Here is a 19,669-nt window from a genome sequence, read left to right on the forward strand (position 1 = left end):
CAGTATGCAAAACATATTTTAATTTATTACATCTAAGTTCAAAAAACAAACATAAATCAAAGTGTTTCACAGCTAAAATTATGGAGAAATTAATAGGGTAATTATTTAAGCAAATGAATCCTAGCTTATGCAGGTTGTGAGTTCAGAAAAAACATTCTAAAGAATGCTTAGAATGGTAAACTTGAGTTTGGTAAAAGGTTAGTTAAAATTATTACTGTACCTTTTTGCTGATTAGGAGTATTTCAAATAGTGAAGCAAGAGACGGGAGAAAAGGTGGAGAGAAAGGAACACAGAAAGAATTAAAAAGAGAATAGAAAGTTAAAGGACTTTTTTCAATATCACCCATATAAAAAGATACGAAGAGACAGAGGGCCAGTTCAAACAATCACGGTAGCTTAAATAGCCCATGGATTAACTGAAGGTTGCTTAACCTTCCAAAAAGCCATGTTCAGAAAACCTGCAAGCAGTGCCTAGGTGATTATTCAAATTGTGCTGCAGCTTAAATAAGCCACCATGGCCTGTTTAAGTTGCAGTAACCATGTGAGCCCAGTCAGAGAGTCCTGGGTCTGTATATGCCACAAAGTCTACAAAATAGTTTGTCTTAGCCAAGATGGTCTGCCCCTCCCCCTCTTTTCACTTACATCAGCATCAAGCCTTTAAACTTCAAAAAGGTGCATCCTACACGGCATATTAAATTTCGAAAGAGCCACATTTTAGCAGTAATTACACGTTCAAATCTCTAAAGCTGAGTTTCAAATAAATAAAACATTGTTATTGTAAGTGAGTGTGGGTTTGGAAAATGTGACTGACTGGCTTGTTTGTTTTTGGAAGGCAGAATGTACATTACACATTCCTTAATGCTGCACTGTCTGAAATGTGTAGCAAGTATAAAAGTAAATATCAATTAACCGCCAGGTTTCTGCCCCATAAACACCCAACCAAACATTAAACTGTATATTCACTTCTTTCAAGAAGACAAAGGAAAGACTTTTGCTGTCTTTATTTATGGGCTTTGGCCCAGGAGTTTAGGTGACCTAAGGAGTCTACTCTGCATTCATGGGTGGCTTGACTGTAGCACAGCCTAACACGACCTGAGCACTATAGCAAAACAGTGCCATCCAAATGCCACCGGTCCCATAAAAAACAAACCTTGAAATTTTAATTGAATATCTTGCAATGGCTTACTCCACACCGCTGTAACCCTATTCACATCAACCCTGTTTACCTGAGTTTCTCTCCATCTCAGAGGCTTTGCAAATACCATGGATTATCTGATTAATGAGGTTTAACACAGCACTATAAATACTCAAGTACCGAAGAGACAAAAGGTATAATACATGCCATTTCTCCAAGCAAAAAGACACAATAACTGCTAGGGGAGAAAAAGATTAAATGATGATGAATATAGCAGGACCATATAAAGTCTGATCATAGGCTTAACTGGGGCCATTACCTTTGAAGTCTGATTTTAGTTGGATTAGGGTACCACCTACTGCTACCTTTTTAACTGGGGAGGCTGCTTTGTCGGCATAATTCACACTACAAAAAGAAGTCCATTCAAAAAATGGGTTCATCATCATGGAGCAACATGGGTAACTCCTATAAAGCTAAAATGAAAGCTGCAATGGACAAGGAGCCCCACTGACATAGGAGTCACCAGCCTCCCCAGGTTTTCAATATCAGTTGGCAGATACCTGACTGACAAAGCATATTCACCTCTATTCCTGCAGACTTGTGGGTTAATAAGCAACAAAGCATCTTGTAGCCAAGGTAGGAAACCTGGTATCCTTTAAAATACAACATCCATAGGACCAGACAACATGGCTAAAGATCAGGAACAATGAGAAATGTAGTTCGAAGTGTCTGGAGAACACCAGGCTTCCTTCCCCAGTCCTATAGGATCAGAATAGGTAACACAGAACAATAAGAAGCGACATTATGCTGCGCCAGACCCCAGGCCCATGTGGTCCTACGGTTCTGCATCCAGCAGTATTCCAGGCAGAAGTTTTCCCTGCACTTCCTGGAGATACCTGTGACTGACCCAGTGACCTTCTGAATCCAAGATATGTGCTCTATCACTGAGCTCTCCTCCAAGACTGCCATTTATTCAGCTGACATTTTTAAACAAATGAAGGACTAGTGAGTGAGTGAGCTGTTGGATAGGTCACCAAAAAGTAGAAATGTACATAGGATTTTAAAATGGTTAAGTCTGCAAATAGTTAGGTTGCTTACCTGTAACTGTTGTTCTTTGAGTGCTCATCTGTGCATTCACATGTATGGGCTCTGTGCCCGTGTGGAGCCTCTTGTCAGAAAGATTCTATAGCTCCCAAGATTCTCTGTGGGAGGGGCTCTCACCCATTTCCTCAGTTCCACTGGGACTCCCTATAGGTCCCAGGACTGAGTTTTGTACCACCCCAGTCTAGCACCTGTGCCCACTGCAGTGGGTGGGCAGCTGTCTTTGGTATGACACCAAGTAGAGCTGGTGGATGGGTTGAGAGGGCGGACCCCTGTTGGCAAACTGTAAGGGTTGGTCCAGCCACAGCTACTGTTATGGTTAGGCACAACTAGGAGCCAGTCATCAAGGTATGGGAAGACTTGTACTCCCTGGAGGCACAGGTGTGAGCAGACCACTGTCAAGCATTTAGTGAAGGCCCTGGGGACTGTTGAGAACCTGAAGGAGAGTACAGCTCAAGGTAGGAGGTAAAGATGGGGAGTAAATTGAGAATGTGTGTGTGTGTGTGTGTGTGTGAATGTGAATGTATTAAGAGCATGAGCTAGCTGAGCGGAGAGGTTCTGATCCATGAGGCAACTGCGTGTGCCATCAAAAAGGAACTGAGGGACTGGGAGGGACCCCACCCCCATTATCTAGACTTCCAGAAGGTGCAGGGTGGGGGCTCCAGCCTGTTCTGTTCTGTTGAGCTGTGGAAGTTTTTTCTCTGATCCAGGCCTTGTGCTGCATGGAAAAGCCCCATATGTGTGATTGCACAGAGACCACAAAGAAGAATGTGAACATCTCATCTCCAATCTGGAAACATATGTAGTGTCTATAGTTGTGGTCTATGGTCATATGCAAGTAGACATTTTGCAATATATCATGGTGAGCCAGTCTCCTCCTTGCAGGAGAAGTAGGATCCTGGACTCTCTCAGTGTGATAAGCAAGTGAAATTTCTGAGGTCTAGAATGGACTGAGTCTCCCTGTACCATGAAGGAATGTGGGCTGAGGCCTCAGAAAAGGTTGGAAGGAGGGACTGTCTGTGTAGTTCCCTTGGAAAGTAGGGAATTGACTCTGACATCAGCACTGGGAACAGAGCCATGCTCCTTACGGTACCGAGAGGCGGGATGGCATCAAACTTGATCCAGTAGCCTATCCCCCCCATGGATAAGACCCAGGGGAAGGACCCATGTGGGAAGGAATAGAAAGAGGCATCTGTCAAAATTGGTGGGAGGAGGGACTGGCTGGTGAGGGCAGCCAGTGATGGTGCCTATCTCATTCTGGTTGCTTTTGTGCTTGAAGTGCACCGTGACATCATGCCTCCTGGCCTGGGGGCTGTATGGGACCTGAATGATAGCTTGGCATAGGCCTTGAGCTGGTATGGAAATTGTGGTGCCCCTAACCAATTATGAGGTCTAGTGGACAATTTTGGGAAGCTCATCCTCCTCACTGTCATCCTGGCCTTCTGCAGAAAGTCAGTGCACTCATCTATACAAGCACTGAATAGGTCCCATCTCGAAGGGGAGGTTCTCAATGTGGAAGCTCGCCTGTGATACATAGACATGTATTCCTCATGATAGTCAGAGCACCAATCATTGTCTTGGGATCCCAGTCAACATGGTGCACTGTTATGTTGACCTGCTGACAAGCCAATTTTGTGGCCTCTGGCTGGAACACTAAGGCCAGTTCCCTTTAATTGTCAAGGAGGTGGTCACACATGGTCCTGGTTTTGTCCCCTAGGAACAGTTGGTGATGGGCCATGATGGCCTCATAGCTGGAGACCTGACAACCAAGCGCTGATGTCATAGACCCACCTCATCATACTGTACAGGTGTCAGCTCTTCCAGTCTCCCCATTATGATCACCTCCGCACAGATTCAACAATGACCAAATTGAGCCACAGGTGCTTGAGGAGGAATGGGTATCTCTTCTCAGAGAAGGCATCAGAGACTGCTGTTGGTGTCATCTGGTCAGTATTGAGTTGCCATAGAGGTACCAGCGGGATGGATGATATTGGCAGTTAAGGTCACTGTCAAGGCTGGTAGACTTGGACATCCTCTCAGGATTCAGAGTCACAGTCTTCCGTGCAGGATGCCCTGAAGCCCCTCCAAGATCAAAGGGAGTTGGAGACATGGTCCCATTCCAGCAGTGGTGAGCAGGAGCGGTGCCAGTGCCTCTCTGGTTCCAGCAGCGGTGTTTCCCCTGGCAAGATATGGGTGGAATGCCTGAATGCTGAAGCCCCTGAAAGTGGTTGGGTGGATTGTTTAAATGTAGAAGCATTCCAAGGTGGCTGGGTTGGAGGCCAGGGAAGAGTGTCTTTTATTTCCTCCTCTGATACTGATGCTGCTGGGCTCAGATCTTTGGTCAGTACTGAGCACTCGGGCCACTCCACACTGGGTTCTGAGCATTCTATTGAGATCGACTGGGCCACTGGTGTCGATGGTAGATGGGGCTCCATCTTGGGTCCAAGCACTTTCTGTGGATCAACCAGGCCCTCCGTGGCAATGGTAAACAGGGACTCTCATGACTTCCATGCCTCTGCTTGGTGGCAGTGAGCATCTTCCTGGCCAAGTGGTCCTTTGGGGCATTTGAAGTCTGCAGCTTCCACAGTTATGGCCCTCAGTCAATTGGCCCTATGTTTCTAGGGCTGTTTTGCAAAGGCCTGGCAATGCAGGCATAATTCAATGACATGTCCCTCGCTCAAACAGAAAAAGCATAACGAGTGTCTGTCTGGGGCACAGGGACTTTACTCCCACAACAGACGCACTTTCTAAAGAGTTATGGCTGGTGTACCATCCTGACCTTGTCAGGATATAATTGAGGCAGTCTGAAGTTAGTACACTCCACAAACCTCTAGTTTGGGGTCCTGAGGCATGTTATACAAAGAGCTCCTTTCAAGATGGCTGGTAAATTGTCATGAAGTCAGAACATAGCCACCAGAATTTTAACTGAGGCAGTTTGTTCAGGCCATATCTCAGCAGCCTGAAAAGCACCTCACTGGCTGCTGATACACTTCGAAGTCTGGTTCCAATTGCTGGTGCTTCCATGTTCCAAGTATGTGAAAAAGCACCCAATGTGCTTTGGGTCAACGTGCCTGCACTTCCAAAGCCATTCTCTAAGTGCCTCCTTTAATGAAAGTGAACTGAGGTCAATGCAAGAAAGAACATTTTGACTGACATTCCAGAGTTGTGGAATACCCTTCCCAAGGAGAAGTGCCTGCCACCAACACTGTTATGTTTTTAGACTAAACCTTTTTAAAAGAACAAATCTGTTCATGTTTCTACTAGCTCTATTTTCTGCTGTATGCCATTTTTATATACTAGAATTTTAGGTTTAATTATTGAAACTTACCCTGGATTCATTTCTATTGAAGAGTGATGTAACTTGATAGATAAAAAAGAACACATGCAGAACCTTTGGATAGGTTGCCAATATTTGTTACTTTTAGTTACTAAGAATGCATAAGAGCTAAAGGGAAAATGTTGAATTTTCTTCTGTTTTCTCCCACTGGAGAGTTCTAAAATTCCACATGTAAGTGAAAGAAACCTGTGCTGTTTTGTTTTGTTTTAAAATCCAACTCTGAAGGCTGCACAACATTTATGTTCAACATCATATAGAATGACAACATGCTTACAGTATCCAGGTGTGTTCGTTGATGCTTAGCTCGGTCGCTCGAATTGCTGAAAGCTTTCTGGCAACCAGGATGCTGACAAAGATAAGGCTTCTCACCCGTGTGACTCCGCAGGTGGATCTTAAGGTTTTCAAGTCTAGAAAATGCTTTGTTGCACCCTTCAAACTGCAATAAAATCATAAAAAACCTCTGTAAAGTTTTATTAAATAAACCATATCCTGCTATAATGAATAGTGTTTGAAAAAACAATCTAAAATGGGCACGCATGCAACAAATCAACCAGAATTCAGAACATCTGCTGAAGTTTATGGATGAAACACATTTTGTTCTGCTGTTTTAATTCATCAGTATGCATGGCAAACAAGGTCATAATACTGTATTCTTGTACACACAAGTTAAGGCTTCAAGGTACGGTTTGAGTAAAGGAGCTTAAGCATTAAGAAAGAACAAGTGTTCAGCTTAGGAAGGGTACTATTCAACATTATGAACAACATGATGTTCTGGCACAAGAGCTACTGTGGGGATCATATAGACAGCTGCCATACACTAACAGGGAAATTATTTAAATACTGTATTTGAATGATGAAACATTACAGAAAAGAAAAGGCTGGATGACAGCAAAAAACATTGCCCATTATATTGTCCAAGTCTTGTACAAAGATCAAGAACAACCACCCAAACCTATCCACTACCCTCAAATTTATACAAATTGTACATTTATTAAAAAAAGCAAGGAATGTAAGAAGACAACCAGGTAAGCAAATTCACCTTTAGTTTGGCCAGGCCCCACACCCCAAACTAAGGACTCCATCTGATCAAAGTGGGGAGATCATTCCAAATGGTAGAGCATGATGGATCAGGCCCTCCTCAGCCCCACTGCCAAGTGCAAACCAGCAGGGCATGGTACTCCTACTCAGAATGTAAAGACCAAGACAGCCAGCACAGTGGAAGGTGATCTTATGAACTTAAGATGTATAATCTGCAAGTACCACCACCATTTCTGTGACACACATCTGCGCTTTCTGACTAGTATTTTTGACTACAGAGCGCACCCCTCTGTAGGGGTGTGAGGTGAGGGCTGTGAGGGCTCTGTAGGGGTGTGAGGTGACTGTCTCTTCTATGTGGAGGACACTACTTGCTGCTGGGGAGGGAGACAGGGTTTTATTTAAAGCAAGACAGAGCAGAGATCATATAATGTGCCTGTTCAAACAATCATCCATGGGTTCTGGATGGACTGTTATCCTCAGAAAAAAGCCACCCTATTTGATTTTGCACATCACTGATTTTGCCCCAGTGGCTGCCATCAATTTCATCATGCAGGTCATTGTACGCATATGACAAGTAGGGAATGTAGAAAGGCAGTAAACACTAACACTAGTTCCATGTTACAGCAAGCGTTTTCTCTCTCGCTGTTTACTTGTGTAGCACACTGTTTGGAATCCCTAGTTGTCAGGCTGGAATGTGCTGTTTGTGTCTGGAGGGTCAAGATGAGGAACCTATCAGCGTTCTAGGCACAGAAATATGCTCATTTCCCATGTGTGCTGTGAGGCTTATGTTGGGTTTATGTACTGATTAAGATATGGTATGATTTAGTACTGTGTACTGTGTTACACCATATCCTTTGCTCTGCCAAGGCAACATGGGTGGGCTGGTTGTTGACACATCAGTGCCTGTATCTGAATTCTCTCCTCTCCCATGGAAGTCAATGGAGGGAAATGTCCTATGCCAAGTTGGGTGTATAGTCACACAATTACTGCTAGATTGATCAGAGACTGAAAGTATATGTAGAACAATGGTATACTAGGGGTAAAGAACATTTTTATGCCCATGAGCACATATACTATGTATATTAGTACGATATAGACAAGTGTGCTGTTCTGTCCTTTTCCAGACATTGTGCCAGTATATCCATTTCTTGTGTGATACAAAATGTTACAAAGGCAAAACTCACTTTAATTGTACACTGAGGGTAGAGGTAACAGTAAAACATTATTTTCTTTTTAACTGGCTTTTAGCATCTGTGGATTGACCTTATATCCACAGACACCACATTTTAAATTTGATTGCATTTGTTATTTGATTCTGGAATATTTTGAAACAGAGAAATTTAAATTGTTCGCATTAAAAATATAATGCTGAATTGTACATGTTCCTGGATTATATGGGAAAAGTTACACTTCTATTTAACAAAAAATGCCTGAATAACTCACAGTGACACAAGTGAATACAGGAAAAAAATATATGGCAATTTAATGCAGCTGGACAAAATATCAGAGGGGAATCTGCAGCTGGCAAAAACAGCAACTTCAGTAAAACAAAATGTAGTTTTATTTCCTAATGCCAACTATGTTCTATTTTTGGACACAATGTAGTTCTGTCTTTTTGCTGAAAGTGATGACTTCCAACAGCAGAAGGGCCACTTCTCTGTACATGAAAAGTGATGGGGCTGTATTTACAACAGTAAAACACTGTCAGCATTCCAAGGATAGGACAGTCATATTTTGGAAGCTACATACAGATGGAGCACTATTTTTTAAACAAACACACTAATAAATCCATGTAACAATAAAATGTGTATAAAACCATGTAGGTGCATTTTTCAGATAAAACAGCTAATAATGATTTTTTGCTGTTGCATGCATGAGCAATGGGGAAACCTGGGTATATATACACCCACTCCCTCATTCACACAAAAGGGAAGGGACGGGACGGGACGGGGACGGGGACGGGACGGGGTTAGCAAAAGGGGTAAAAGTAACTACTGCAGCCTTTTGTTATTGTTTATCCTTCCCTCAAACTGGTGCCCTTCAGATGTTTCTAACTACAATTCTCATTGTATCTGACTGCTGGTTGGGGCTGATACTGATAGGAGTTGTAGGTTAAAACATCTAGAGAGCACTACATTAAGAAAAGCTGTTATAATCAAACAGTAATTAAAAGAAAGAACTGTTCATCCTTAGCCCAGCATGCTGTTTTTCCTTGAATAAGCTTTTCCTTGAATCCTTTGAAAAGGAACTGCACCCTGCCAGCTCCAGAAAATAATGGCAACAAGAAACAGAGCCTTTTCCTCCATGGCCTCTTACTTCTGGAATGTTCTTCTATCTATTTGCTGGCTCTAGCCCTGATGATCTGTAGACAGCATTATTTTCTAAAGCAGAACTATTTTCAGCCAAGCACCAAACTGACCCAAGGCTAGGCAGTTGAGACTTACGTGCCAAAGAGTGGGCATGACTGTTGCACACACTGGAAATGTTATTGCCCGATGTGAGTGAAACCACTCCTGGCATGTTGCTCTTCACATGCATCTAATGTTCATGCACCTGTGCCAGCTCCAGCTCCACCTTCACCTCTTGCACCTGACCGCTCAGGTCAGATGAAAGCAGCAATTTCCCACTCAGCACTGAGAGAAGATCCTCTTCTCAGTACTAAGCCAAGAATGGGGCATACGCCTTTGCTCTAACCCCATCTATAGAGCAATGCTGAGGCCATTCCCTTCTCTCTGAGCTGGGTGTTTAGGGAAGGGTCTCACTTTACTTTTCCATGTCCCAGTGCAGACAGAGAGAAAATGCCTATCTTCATCTACTTTTTCAACGCAGCCAAAAAAAGATCTCTCCAACCCCAAAGCTGGGAGAGAGGAAAGGGGTGGGGCTTATAAGAGGGAAAGAAGCTGAGTATGCAGGATAGGAAAGTCCAACAGGCCATATTCCCTTTCCTTTCCTAAGCTTTTAATGTAAGGTATTTTTTAATCCCTTGCACTATTGATTGTTGAGCATTTATTGTTATTGTTTTAACTGCCCTCATTATATTGCTTCATCATGATTTTATACTATTTTTTATCTGTGGATCAGGATGATTAAGAGGGGATCATAACATACCTTAAATAAATAAATAAGCAAAACCATCAAATTCCTATCCTGTGATGCAAGGAAAACCAAGTAATCCCACCAAATAAAATACAAGAATCCCTCTTTAGCATAGGATGGCAAACCTACTGATTAAAAAGCCTCTCCCACATGAGACAAAACCTCAATTTGGTGGAAAAGTGACATGGATACAGAATCTCAATATATTCCATCCCATTTGTGCACAGGTACACCACAGGTATGAACAATCTCGTAACATTTTTGCTGCCCTTTACAATTTACCACTTACTTGGTATGTGTGACAGACATAGAGTTTTATGTTACATGGATCAAATGCCAACTTTTGACACCAGAATGATCACATTAAAATTGAAGGAACAAATGACTGGTGACTCAGAAATTTTATTCAGCTAGGGAATTCCACTTGGAATATTTTATGACTTTCAGGGTGCCAGTAAGGCTTGGAAGATTTCAGTCATTCCATGAAAAAGTAAATAAATGGCAACTGTCTAGAGACCACCATATATTTTCTAACAAGGAGAAAAACAAAAAACACAACATGCCCCCTGCCCTCCCACAGACAACATGTGTTTCCAGATTTGTTAATAGTGCTGTCTATCAGTTATGAAGTTGCCTCTTAAAAGTAAACATGTAAACATAGTATTATCTAAATGCATTCACTAGTATCAGTAATCTGAAAATGTAAAATGCTCATCTAGGGCTCTCTCATTTTCACTCTGGCTTTCCCCATTTTCCTTTCTAAATTCTTCCACAATGTTAACACTTTTCTCTTTCCTGTTTCTTTCCCTTTCCACTTCTGCAATACAAAGGAAATATTCGTATGTTCAGTCATCAAGTCCCAGTTTCATGCTTTTAGATTTTTAGAATATACCTCAATCTCTAAAACTGGGTCAGCCATTATCAATACTCAGCACTAGAACAAGTTCACTGATACAATTTTCTTTCCTTGAGAAGGTCAAGGAAAAGTCTAACAAGCTTCTGTTAGCGGCCTCAGGTGTACTGTGCCCTAATTCAGAGTGGTTAGTTGGATAATTTTAGGGATGCAAATTGTGCTCAAGAACCTCTCTCTCTCCGGGCAATTTTCCAGGCAGCGGAAAACTAATCTAGTACGAATACCTAAACAGAAATATCAAAGTAATGTGTAATAGTTCATAATCTTTGAAAACAGTTTTATAATCTTTGCAAATAAAGGTTGCAATTGTGACTTGTTTCAAATGCCATTAATATTGCTTTGTAGGTCACATCTGGCTGAGGGGCTTCCAGTTGGCAGTCCCTGGGCTAGATGATACACTGTGTTGTTTCTGAGATTTGATGACAGCCATTTTGCTGCCATTTCCTTTAGGGTAGCTAATTAGTCAGTGCACTAACTGTTGAACATGTTGCTGGCTCTGATACAACTCCACTGAAAACAATGCAGCAATGTAACAGAAGATCAGAGAAGAGCTATGAAATACAGATGCTGAAGAGAAGCTCCCCTGACGCAGATGTCCCAGCCCTGAATCACTTAAAGATCCACACAGACTGTTCTCTGTGTTCTGCCACAGATTTTAAGAGTCTCTGGGAAATTATCTGGGATGGAAATGAAGATGAGATTTTCAGCATTGCAGGTTCTGACCTTATGCAGAACATAAGTAATTTCAAGAACCCAGTGACAAAAAGAGTATAAGAAAAAAATCTATCTCAGAGTCTCTCACTGTAAGTGCCATGATTGCCACACAAGTAATAAGGTTGGATTACTATAGGTACAATGCATAAAATCGTGTTGCTTAATGTAACAGCAACAACAAAGGTCCTGTAGAATACTTTACCAATGAACATTTTCAGGGTGCTTGGGATGGCCAAAGAATCCAGTTGTGTGCAGGGGGAGTCAAACTCTGCCAGAATGGGTCAGCTTGGCTCTCCATATTGTGGTCCATCAACCCAGTACTGGCACTGATTCACTTAGATGTAAGTCAAGCCAACATTCAGTCTTCTTCTGCTTTTACAGTGGGTCATAATTTATGTATTTATGTGTGCTTGTGTGTGCATGCACATGCCAAGGAAATTTACATAACTCTTGCACACAGCTTTTATAAAGTTCAGCTATAACTTGTGCAACTTGTCACCACAACTAGCAAGTGAAATTTATGCAGATTTCCCTGGCTTAAAAACATAGTCTGCTTCAAGATCAGAAGTTGCAACTCCACCCACAACTTGGCCTGCCTTCAGCTCTTAAGTTGGCATGGATAGGGGCAAATTTTTCAGTGTTGCCCATTCCTTCTTAGAGGGAGGGAAATGTCCCCAATCCTCTCCCCTTACTCATTTTACATCTTGTTCCTGGCATGATCACAAGTCAGTTTCTGCTTGAACAACTGCAGTTTTGATGCCATGTTTTACTTAACATTATCCTTCTCCCTTCCCAGAAAAACAACTTTATCATATGGTCAAATTGTATTTGGTCAAGGGAAAGCATCATTGCAAGCCAATCAGAATGAAGGCGATGCTTGCTTAATCATACTGCCTTCAGTCTGAGTCAGCCCCATGTCTCATTAGGTTTGGCTATGTGACGATGTCTCTGAGAACAAACATAGCTATTTCTGAGAGAGGGTGATTCCAGCCCAGCCTAGATCACATTGCCATCACTTTAAGTGAAGCAACACTTCTGTACATTTTCAAACTCCCCCAAAAAACCCAATGCCCCCTTGTTTTCAGTGCTGTGCTAATGAAAAACCAAATTCCTAAAAATCTAAAAACCAGAATCCATGGTAGTGGTGAAATCATTGCATAAACTCCTTTCAAATTATTTATCACAGAAATTACATGGTTCACGTTTCTCAAAATGTAGAATATGTCTACAAGGAGTTAACATATAATTTCTAAAGAGCGGTAGGAACATAAGCACCACTTGATCAACCTAGAAGGCTTCAAGCTGTATCTCCCAGACATCTGGTATCAATCTGTCATTCCCTCATCTGACTCCCCTACACATTTTTCTCTAGATTGACACCTCTGGTAGCAATATTTTGTGTCTGTAAGAAATCAGCTGTAAATGGATTTATTCTATTTTTTAATCCTACCTTGAGTAAACACTTTTACCTTTCTTTGACAACATATATACATATTTAGTAACCATCACAAACATAGTCAAATTTAATTTGTTCATATTCAAGAACAATAAGTAAAATGCCATCATAACTATTTTTAAATTAGCATTACATTTTAAAATGAGCCTTTCACTGATTCATAAAATTATTCTGCCCCCTCAGGGAAGCAGTCCCATGCATTACTTTTTTGCAGATGCAAAGATCATCTGCATGTCACCATATAGGGATACATCTGTCTAGATCTTTGAAACAGAGTTATTATAGGTATATCCCCATGCATGTTTAGACAGAAAAAAGGCCTACAGCTTCTGGGATGATCCAGCTAGCCATGCTGGCTAAACATGCTGGAAGGTGTGGAGATGTTTTCTGCCTAAGCATACAGAGGATCATACCCTTATTTCCATAAAGGGCTTGGGATGACACAGCTCTCTGTGCAAACCAATCCCGTCTGTTACCAGTGCTGTTATCAGTTACACAGTACTGGTAACATATATTTCAATGCTTTTTGCATGTAAATACCAGAACAGTTATATGTGAAAATCTAAAAACGTGAAGCACCTTTTAACAAACATTTTTTGTTACTTTCTACCACCTGCAATGATAAAATACCCTTCTTAAAATGTACAAGTTGCATTGCCATGCATCTCCTAGGAAAGCATATATAACCAGAAATAAAATTATACCCAAAGAGTTTGAAGCATATCACATTATGCCTGCCACAATCAATTATATTGATCATTGCTCCTTATATTTTTCTTTGCTTCTACACCACATCATAAATGCATAGTGGGAATGAGAACATACACCAATATATTATCAAATGTTGACTGCTTTCCTAAGGATACTTAATTGCAGTCATGTCTCAAATAACTGTCAGTTGTCGGGAAGGGGAAGAAACCAGCAAGAAACCAAACAGTTTGGGCCATAAGGTGGAGCTAATTTTCATCAAAAATGAGTTATGACTGTAAGAGAGAACACTTCACAGTGGCCGTGCTGTAAATAGAGTCAGTGTGCCATTAGAGAAAGCTCATTAATACACACCTCTGCTTTCGACTACAAGATCAGTTGAACAAGCTACCTTTTATTTATAGTCCTACAAGGGAAACAGCAGGTCATATTGGCTGTTGACATCTCAGACAGCTTACAGATGGAAAACGTGAAATGTTTCATTCCCCAAACATTTATGGCTATCAATAGGAAGTCTTTGGTCTGCTCAAAATATCTTAGCTTCTTCTGCACACTATGAAATGTTCTTTCTTCCTCCTAAGCAATTGCAATTCATGATAAATATGAATTGGCCACCATGTATATGCATTCTGCTATTCACACATAGAAGAACATATGTGTATGGATAGTAAATAACAATAAAAATAATTAATTTTTGTAGTTTGAAAAATAAGCATAATGGACTCTATGGGGAATCATTTCAAGGAAAAGGGCAAATGGTCCCAATTCTGCAAATATAATATGTATGTAAGTTATAAAATTTCACAGAACTAAATAGGTAGCTCATGTGACTGTTGTGACTCCAAAAGTTTGGAACAAGAGATAGTACATCCACATTTACTTGCAGGGATCGAATGTCTTCTAGATTAGCTGGGATTTGGATAAATTTGCAAATTCTAAACAATGTAAGAGCATATATTAATTATTTGTATTTATTTCAAAAAGAGGCACCCAAATCCATGTTTGTTTGATTTACCCATGTTAACAAATAGCAAGCTTTAATGCCCAGTACATGAAGCAAGAGGAGTCCAGACCCACAATGGACTGACTTCTGACTGCAGTGGGAAGAACGAGATAAGCCCTGCAGGACCAGACCAAGCTTTCTGTTCTCACAGCAGTCAATCAGCTGCCTGTGGGAAACCGACAAGCAGTACATGAGTGGAATAGCATTCTCCTCATGTACTCATGTTCATACTGCCTCTGACAGAGGAGATAGCACTGACAGTCTTACCCTTCACATATTTGCCCAATACCCTACTAAAACCACTCAGATTTGTGGTAGTGAATGTCATGATTCTGTATGAGCTGTGAAGAACTACTTCCTTGTATATGTCTCGAATCTCCCAGCATTCAGTTTCATGGGCTCACAGGTTCTAGCTGAATGAGGGAGATAAAGGCATTTCTAGTCACTCTTTCCACAACACACATTTTTTATACCTCTACCTTGTCTCTTCTTGCTCACCCTATTTAAGCTAAACATTTCCCATCTAGATGAGGCCAGGGCACATCTATGGAACCTAACTGCCTCCAGGTTACATTCAGTGAAGATTTAATCATGTTGTATAGAATTCTGTGGGCCTGAACTGTCCACTGTTTTATATGACGCAATATTGTCTAAAAGAAGAGACCGCCACAAAATAAGAGGCATTTGGTAATCCTATCTAACACCCACTTATCTGTTTAACTTCCCCCTCACACACACGCAGTTTGTAAAGAAAATTGTTTCTCATGGTATTTTACTCATGTTTGAAGGCATATTATGCCAGTTTTGACAGTATAACCTAAAACATACTGTACTTCTATGAATACTACATTTGAAACAACTATGACTTCTGATGTAGCAATTTATAAGAAAAAAAGGTAATTGTTTCCACTGCAACAAGCACTTGTTGCAATGACAGAAGGCTTATCTACATGACTGAAAGGGTCTGCAGGTGGGATGTGTAAAACACAGAATAATAATAAATGTAGTTAACTTAGATTCAATCAGACCACTGGCCATCTTTGCAGAATACTCTGTATTCCAGCTGAAAGCAGCTCACAGGTTTTTTTCCAACTTGCTCCCTGAGACCCTTTAACCACAAGATGTTGAGAATTGAACCCAGAAGTTTATGAATGCAATATATATGCTGTACCACTTTTAACCCCTTTCTTATGGTAACAAAGCACATTGTACCAGAAAAATCTCTGACGCAGGCAGCCTCCTTTTAAATGAAATACAGTTGTGCAACCTCTCCCCACCTCCTCTCCATTAATATTGGTTGGATTTGATTATGCAAAGTTCCCAGTGCATTGTACCCAGTATACCAAAGGCAACTAACGGGGGGGGGGGGTGACGACTATGACGACCCAGCAGCAGCAGAACTGATTAGCATAGCACAGCATCTTAAAAGGCCAAAATACCACATGCGTGGCACGTTACAAAAGAAAATTAAAATAAAGGAAAATAATATCCAGAGAAGCATGAAATCCCAAAACATCTGGAATTTTATAGCAACAAGCAAAGGGGAAACCTAATTGAAAAAGTTCACTGCAGTACATTATTGTACAATGAAGCTTGGCAGAGCTGAGGAAAGGGCAGATGAAAGCAATCCAAACAGAGGGAAATAGTATGACGAACAAGGAAAAACACATTTATACTTTGAGAAATGCATCTAAAGAGTTAAAAGATTTGACTATTTTAAGGATTATCCAGTGTTTTCTACAAGATTATCCAACTTACTCGTAAGAGTTGATTTATGTATAAATGCTGCCCTGGAGATACTTGGGGAAACCATGTAGAGACTACGTTGCCCATGTCAATCAGATACAAGTGGTTGGACTACTCTATCCAACCCCCTAAAATGGCACCAGTTGTTTCACCTGCTATTCTGACATAAAAATAGTAGCATGAAGGAACATTTACACAGATATCGCCAAGCTATTAGGTGCAGTAGCTGGCATAAACTGATTCAGAGCTCCTGGGGAGTTATATACTGAGATGAACAGCTATAACTATTTCAAGAGAAACTTGGTTTTGGGGGATAGCATATCAGGTAAGCCACATCAATGCTGGATTATCTATTTAGAAAACAGTTCGCATACTTCAAGTAGTTCAGTTAGCTGTTTTGGCAATTATTAAACTCATTGCTTGCTTGCTTGCTTGCTTGCTTGCTTGCTTGCTTGCTCGCTTATCCTCAGATTGGTTATGTAGCCCCCAAAGCAGTGCATAAGAGCTAAAATGTAAAAATATAAAATACCAGCCTCTATACATCTTTTATGATAGTTGAAGTTATTACTGATGTTAGACCATTGACCATCACTGGCCCATCTGGAATTATTATTCAGTAAAGCTGCCCTGAACTATACAACTCTATTCAAGTCTAGTCAAGTTTATTCTATTCCTTAATTCCAGATAAAGAGAAAATGCAGTTAGAAACAAACAAATGCATTTGGAGAATAAGAAAAGCAAAACAACATTTATGTCAAAAAAGGACCTGTTCCATTAACCTATGAGCACTGTGTGCTGGATTTGGTTCATTATTCTATGTTTTAAAAATAGCTAAGTTGAAAAATTGAGAACGAGCAGTTTTTTCAAGAAGATGGTGGCTGACCATGTGTGTTTTGTGTTTGGGCGTGTGCATGCATTCTTTCACTTGTATCATCTAGCTGATCTTGCTTGCTTGCTTGAGGTTTCTGAGTGGTCCCTTGTGTTCATTCATGTCCTACAAAGAAGTCATCCATGGCACATTTTAGAATCTTGTGGTGTTTATCCTAGAGCACCATCTAAAATGGTGGTCTTGACCTAAGTGGTTGGTTTAATATGATGATTTACTAAATTTTTATAGCTCAGTTTAATCTTTTGGAAGCTACAATAAGGTATGCAAATAATAATGCAAACAACAATCATTGGCTTAATGTATCTGGGTATGGCAGATCCTCCTGTAGCTCAGAAGACTATGACTAGACCATCATCATGGCCCCTGTTGACCTTCTATTTTATGGCAAGGCTTTGTAAATACTTATAGAAGATTAAGGAAAAACATTTAAACACCAGTCATGTGGGTGATATCTACAGAACAAATTATTTGATAAAAGGGCTAATAAATATAACATAAATGCCTGAGAGAAAAAGGATAAAAATAATTCTTTTCCATGCTTGATGTTTCTGATCTCTTTAACAGAAATCTAGTTATTGTGGACTGTTTTGTGGCAGCTGTTACATGTGTCTCTGTGCAATGCATATTTTCAAACAAGCTGTTTTAAATTATTTACATGCTTCATGGAAACTAACATACAACCAGCTTATTTTTGCCCTTTTGATAGCTAAAACACTGATATTAAAACACTGGAAGGATAAATGCATACTCCACAATAAGTCAATGCTTTGAGGATTTTACAAGGCTTTCAATATTTGATGGAGTGGCATATATATGCCAGCTTTGGATGAATACTGGCCTGGAAATCTGAACTAGTTTTCTGAAGCTTATGTATAATTGATAGAAAATTGTATTTCTCACTATCTCAAAAGAATTCACTGGTATGAACACATACACATTCATATATGTCTATTAAAATACAGGCTGGGAAAAAAGAAAAAGGGGGCAAAATGTGTGTACTATGTGTAGAAAAGATGGCATAGATATGTCCTTAAAACTTCTGAAAGGAGGTCTTAATACAAACTAATGGCCAGAGCACATGCTAGGCTGTCTCAAAGATACTGCTAAAAATAACTTTCCTATAATGGTCATGCTGCATGACCCCTTATATTTGTACGTGTTCACAAATGATGTTAGAGCTTTCCAACCCTGCCCTTGAATCTCACTGTTATTCTTAGAAAGGAAGTACATGATATAGCTGGTTTTGGGAAGCCACCTACATGGGCTTTCCTATGATGAGCTATCATCAACCAGTTCAGGCCCCCTCCAGCACCTTTAAAGCCACATGGAACAAACCTGTGGGTCGTATGTGAGAAGCTGCATATCTTATTAGTCAAACAGGGAGTGTTCCCTGCAGGAGGACCATTTTTAGCAATGTCCTAGGTGGTGAATTTGTGATGATAGCTTTCAAACCATTTGGTCAGCAGCAAAGAAACTGGTGGCAATCAACTCTAGTTGCAAGTCATGTGGCAGTGTATTTTCATTCCATCTGAGTAGCACTAGAAGCAGTTTCTTTAAACTGTTGTGGCCCCCAATATTCTAAATTCTCTAGTGGCCCCTCCCTAATCTGCTCCAAAATGTCACATAACTTCCTATCTTCTGTGACAGGCAACAGCATACACACTTGAAAAATAAAAGGAATAAAGTATAGGCAGGAACAGTAGAGGATGAAGTATAAACTATAATTAACTATTACTACACATTCCTTCTTTCCCCAATACCTTGATTTGCATAAATGGTGTAACATTCAAAGAAAGAAATACTATAATGTTGATTTCTAAACTTCCACACGACCGTCAACTTTTGGTCAAATACTAAGCTAAAGTGTCATAGTAGAAGGCTCCAAGGCCCACGGCTCCACTCCAAAGCATTTAAAGGTATAACATGGCTTATGATGGAGCATTTATGTCTGTTGCTTTTTCAACACATCTAATATGTTTATTGAAATAATTTAAACTGACTTAGATTTTGCATATTATCATTTGAAGTGATACTTTATTATTTGGATTTTGTGGTAAGCAATTCTTATGAATTGTTGGGAACTACCCAGAGAGCTTCAGTTATCCATCAGTACAGAAATGATGTGAAATAAATAAATGAGAATATCCAAGAGCACCCATAAATGGGAATGCCCACATTAGAAGGATAATATAAATGAGAATATAAATGAGAGGAACACATTGTTTTGGTTTGGATGGAAGAGTAAAAACCCTATCAAATATCCAGAGGACTTGTCTTAGAATCCTGTTTCAGAAACATGCTAACTTCCTACTAAAATGTGAAAGGAAGGAAGAACATATCTTCTGCATGTTGTTCCCAGCTTCCTACAATCATACAGCCCATGCTGATTTCCTGTGCTGCGTTACATGTGGGTCACATTTTGAGATAACAGAGCCCAATGACATTCTTCAAATTATTCAGGATTAGCACTTCTAGGTAACAGCAAAAACTTTACAAGATGTTCAAATGTGGCAGGTTTCACTTTGGAAGCATCT

The 19,669-nt window shown here is 40.4% G+C and overlaps 1 protein-coding gene across 1 annotated transcript in view; it reads right to left on the reverse strand.

Moving 5' to 3' along the window:
* GLIS1 (GLIS family zinc finger 1) overlaps positions 1-19,669 on the reverse strand; it is a 255,035-nt gene that overhangs the window by 53,330 nt on the left and 182,036 nt on the right. Inside the window, exon 4 of the mRNA XM_044430459.1 lies at positions 5,847-6,008. Coding sequence (XP_044286394.1) covers positions 5,847-6,008 — 162 coding nt within the window. The remainder of the gene's footprint in view (positions 1-5,846; positions 6,009-19,669) is intronic.

This window comes from Varanus komodoensis, unplaced genomic scaffold, assembly GCF_004798865.1.
Source record: "Varanus komodoensis strain SLA01 unplaced genomic scaffold, ASM479886v1 scaffold20_1, whole genome shotgun sequence".
NCBI lineage: Eukaryota > Metazoa > Chordata > Lepidosauria > Squamata > Varanidae > Varanus > Varanus komodoensis.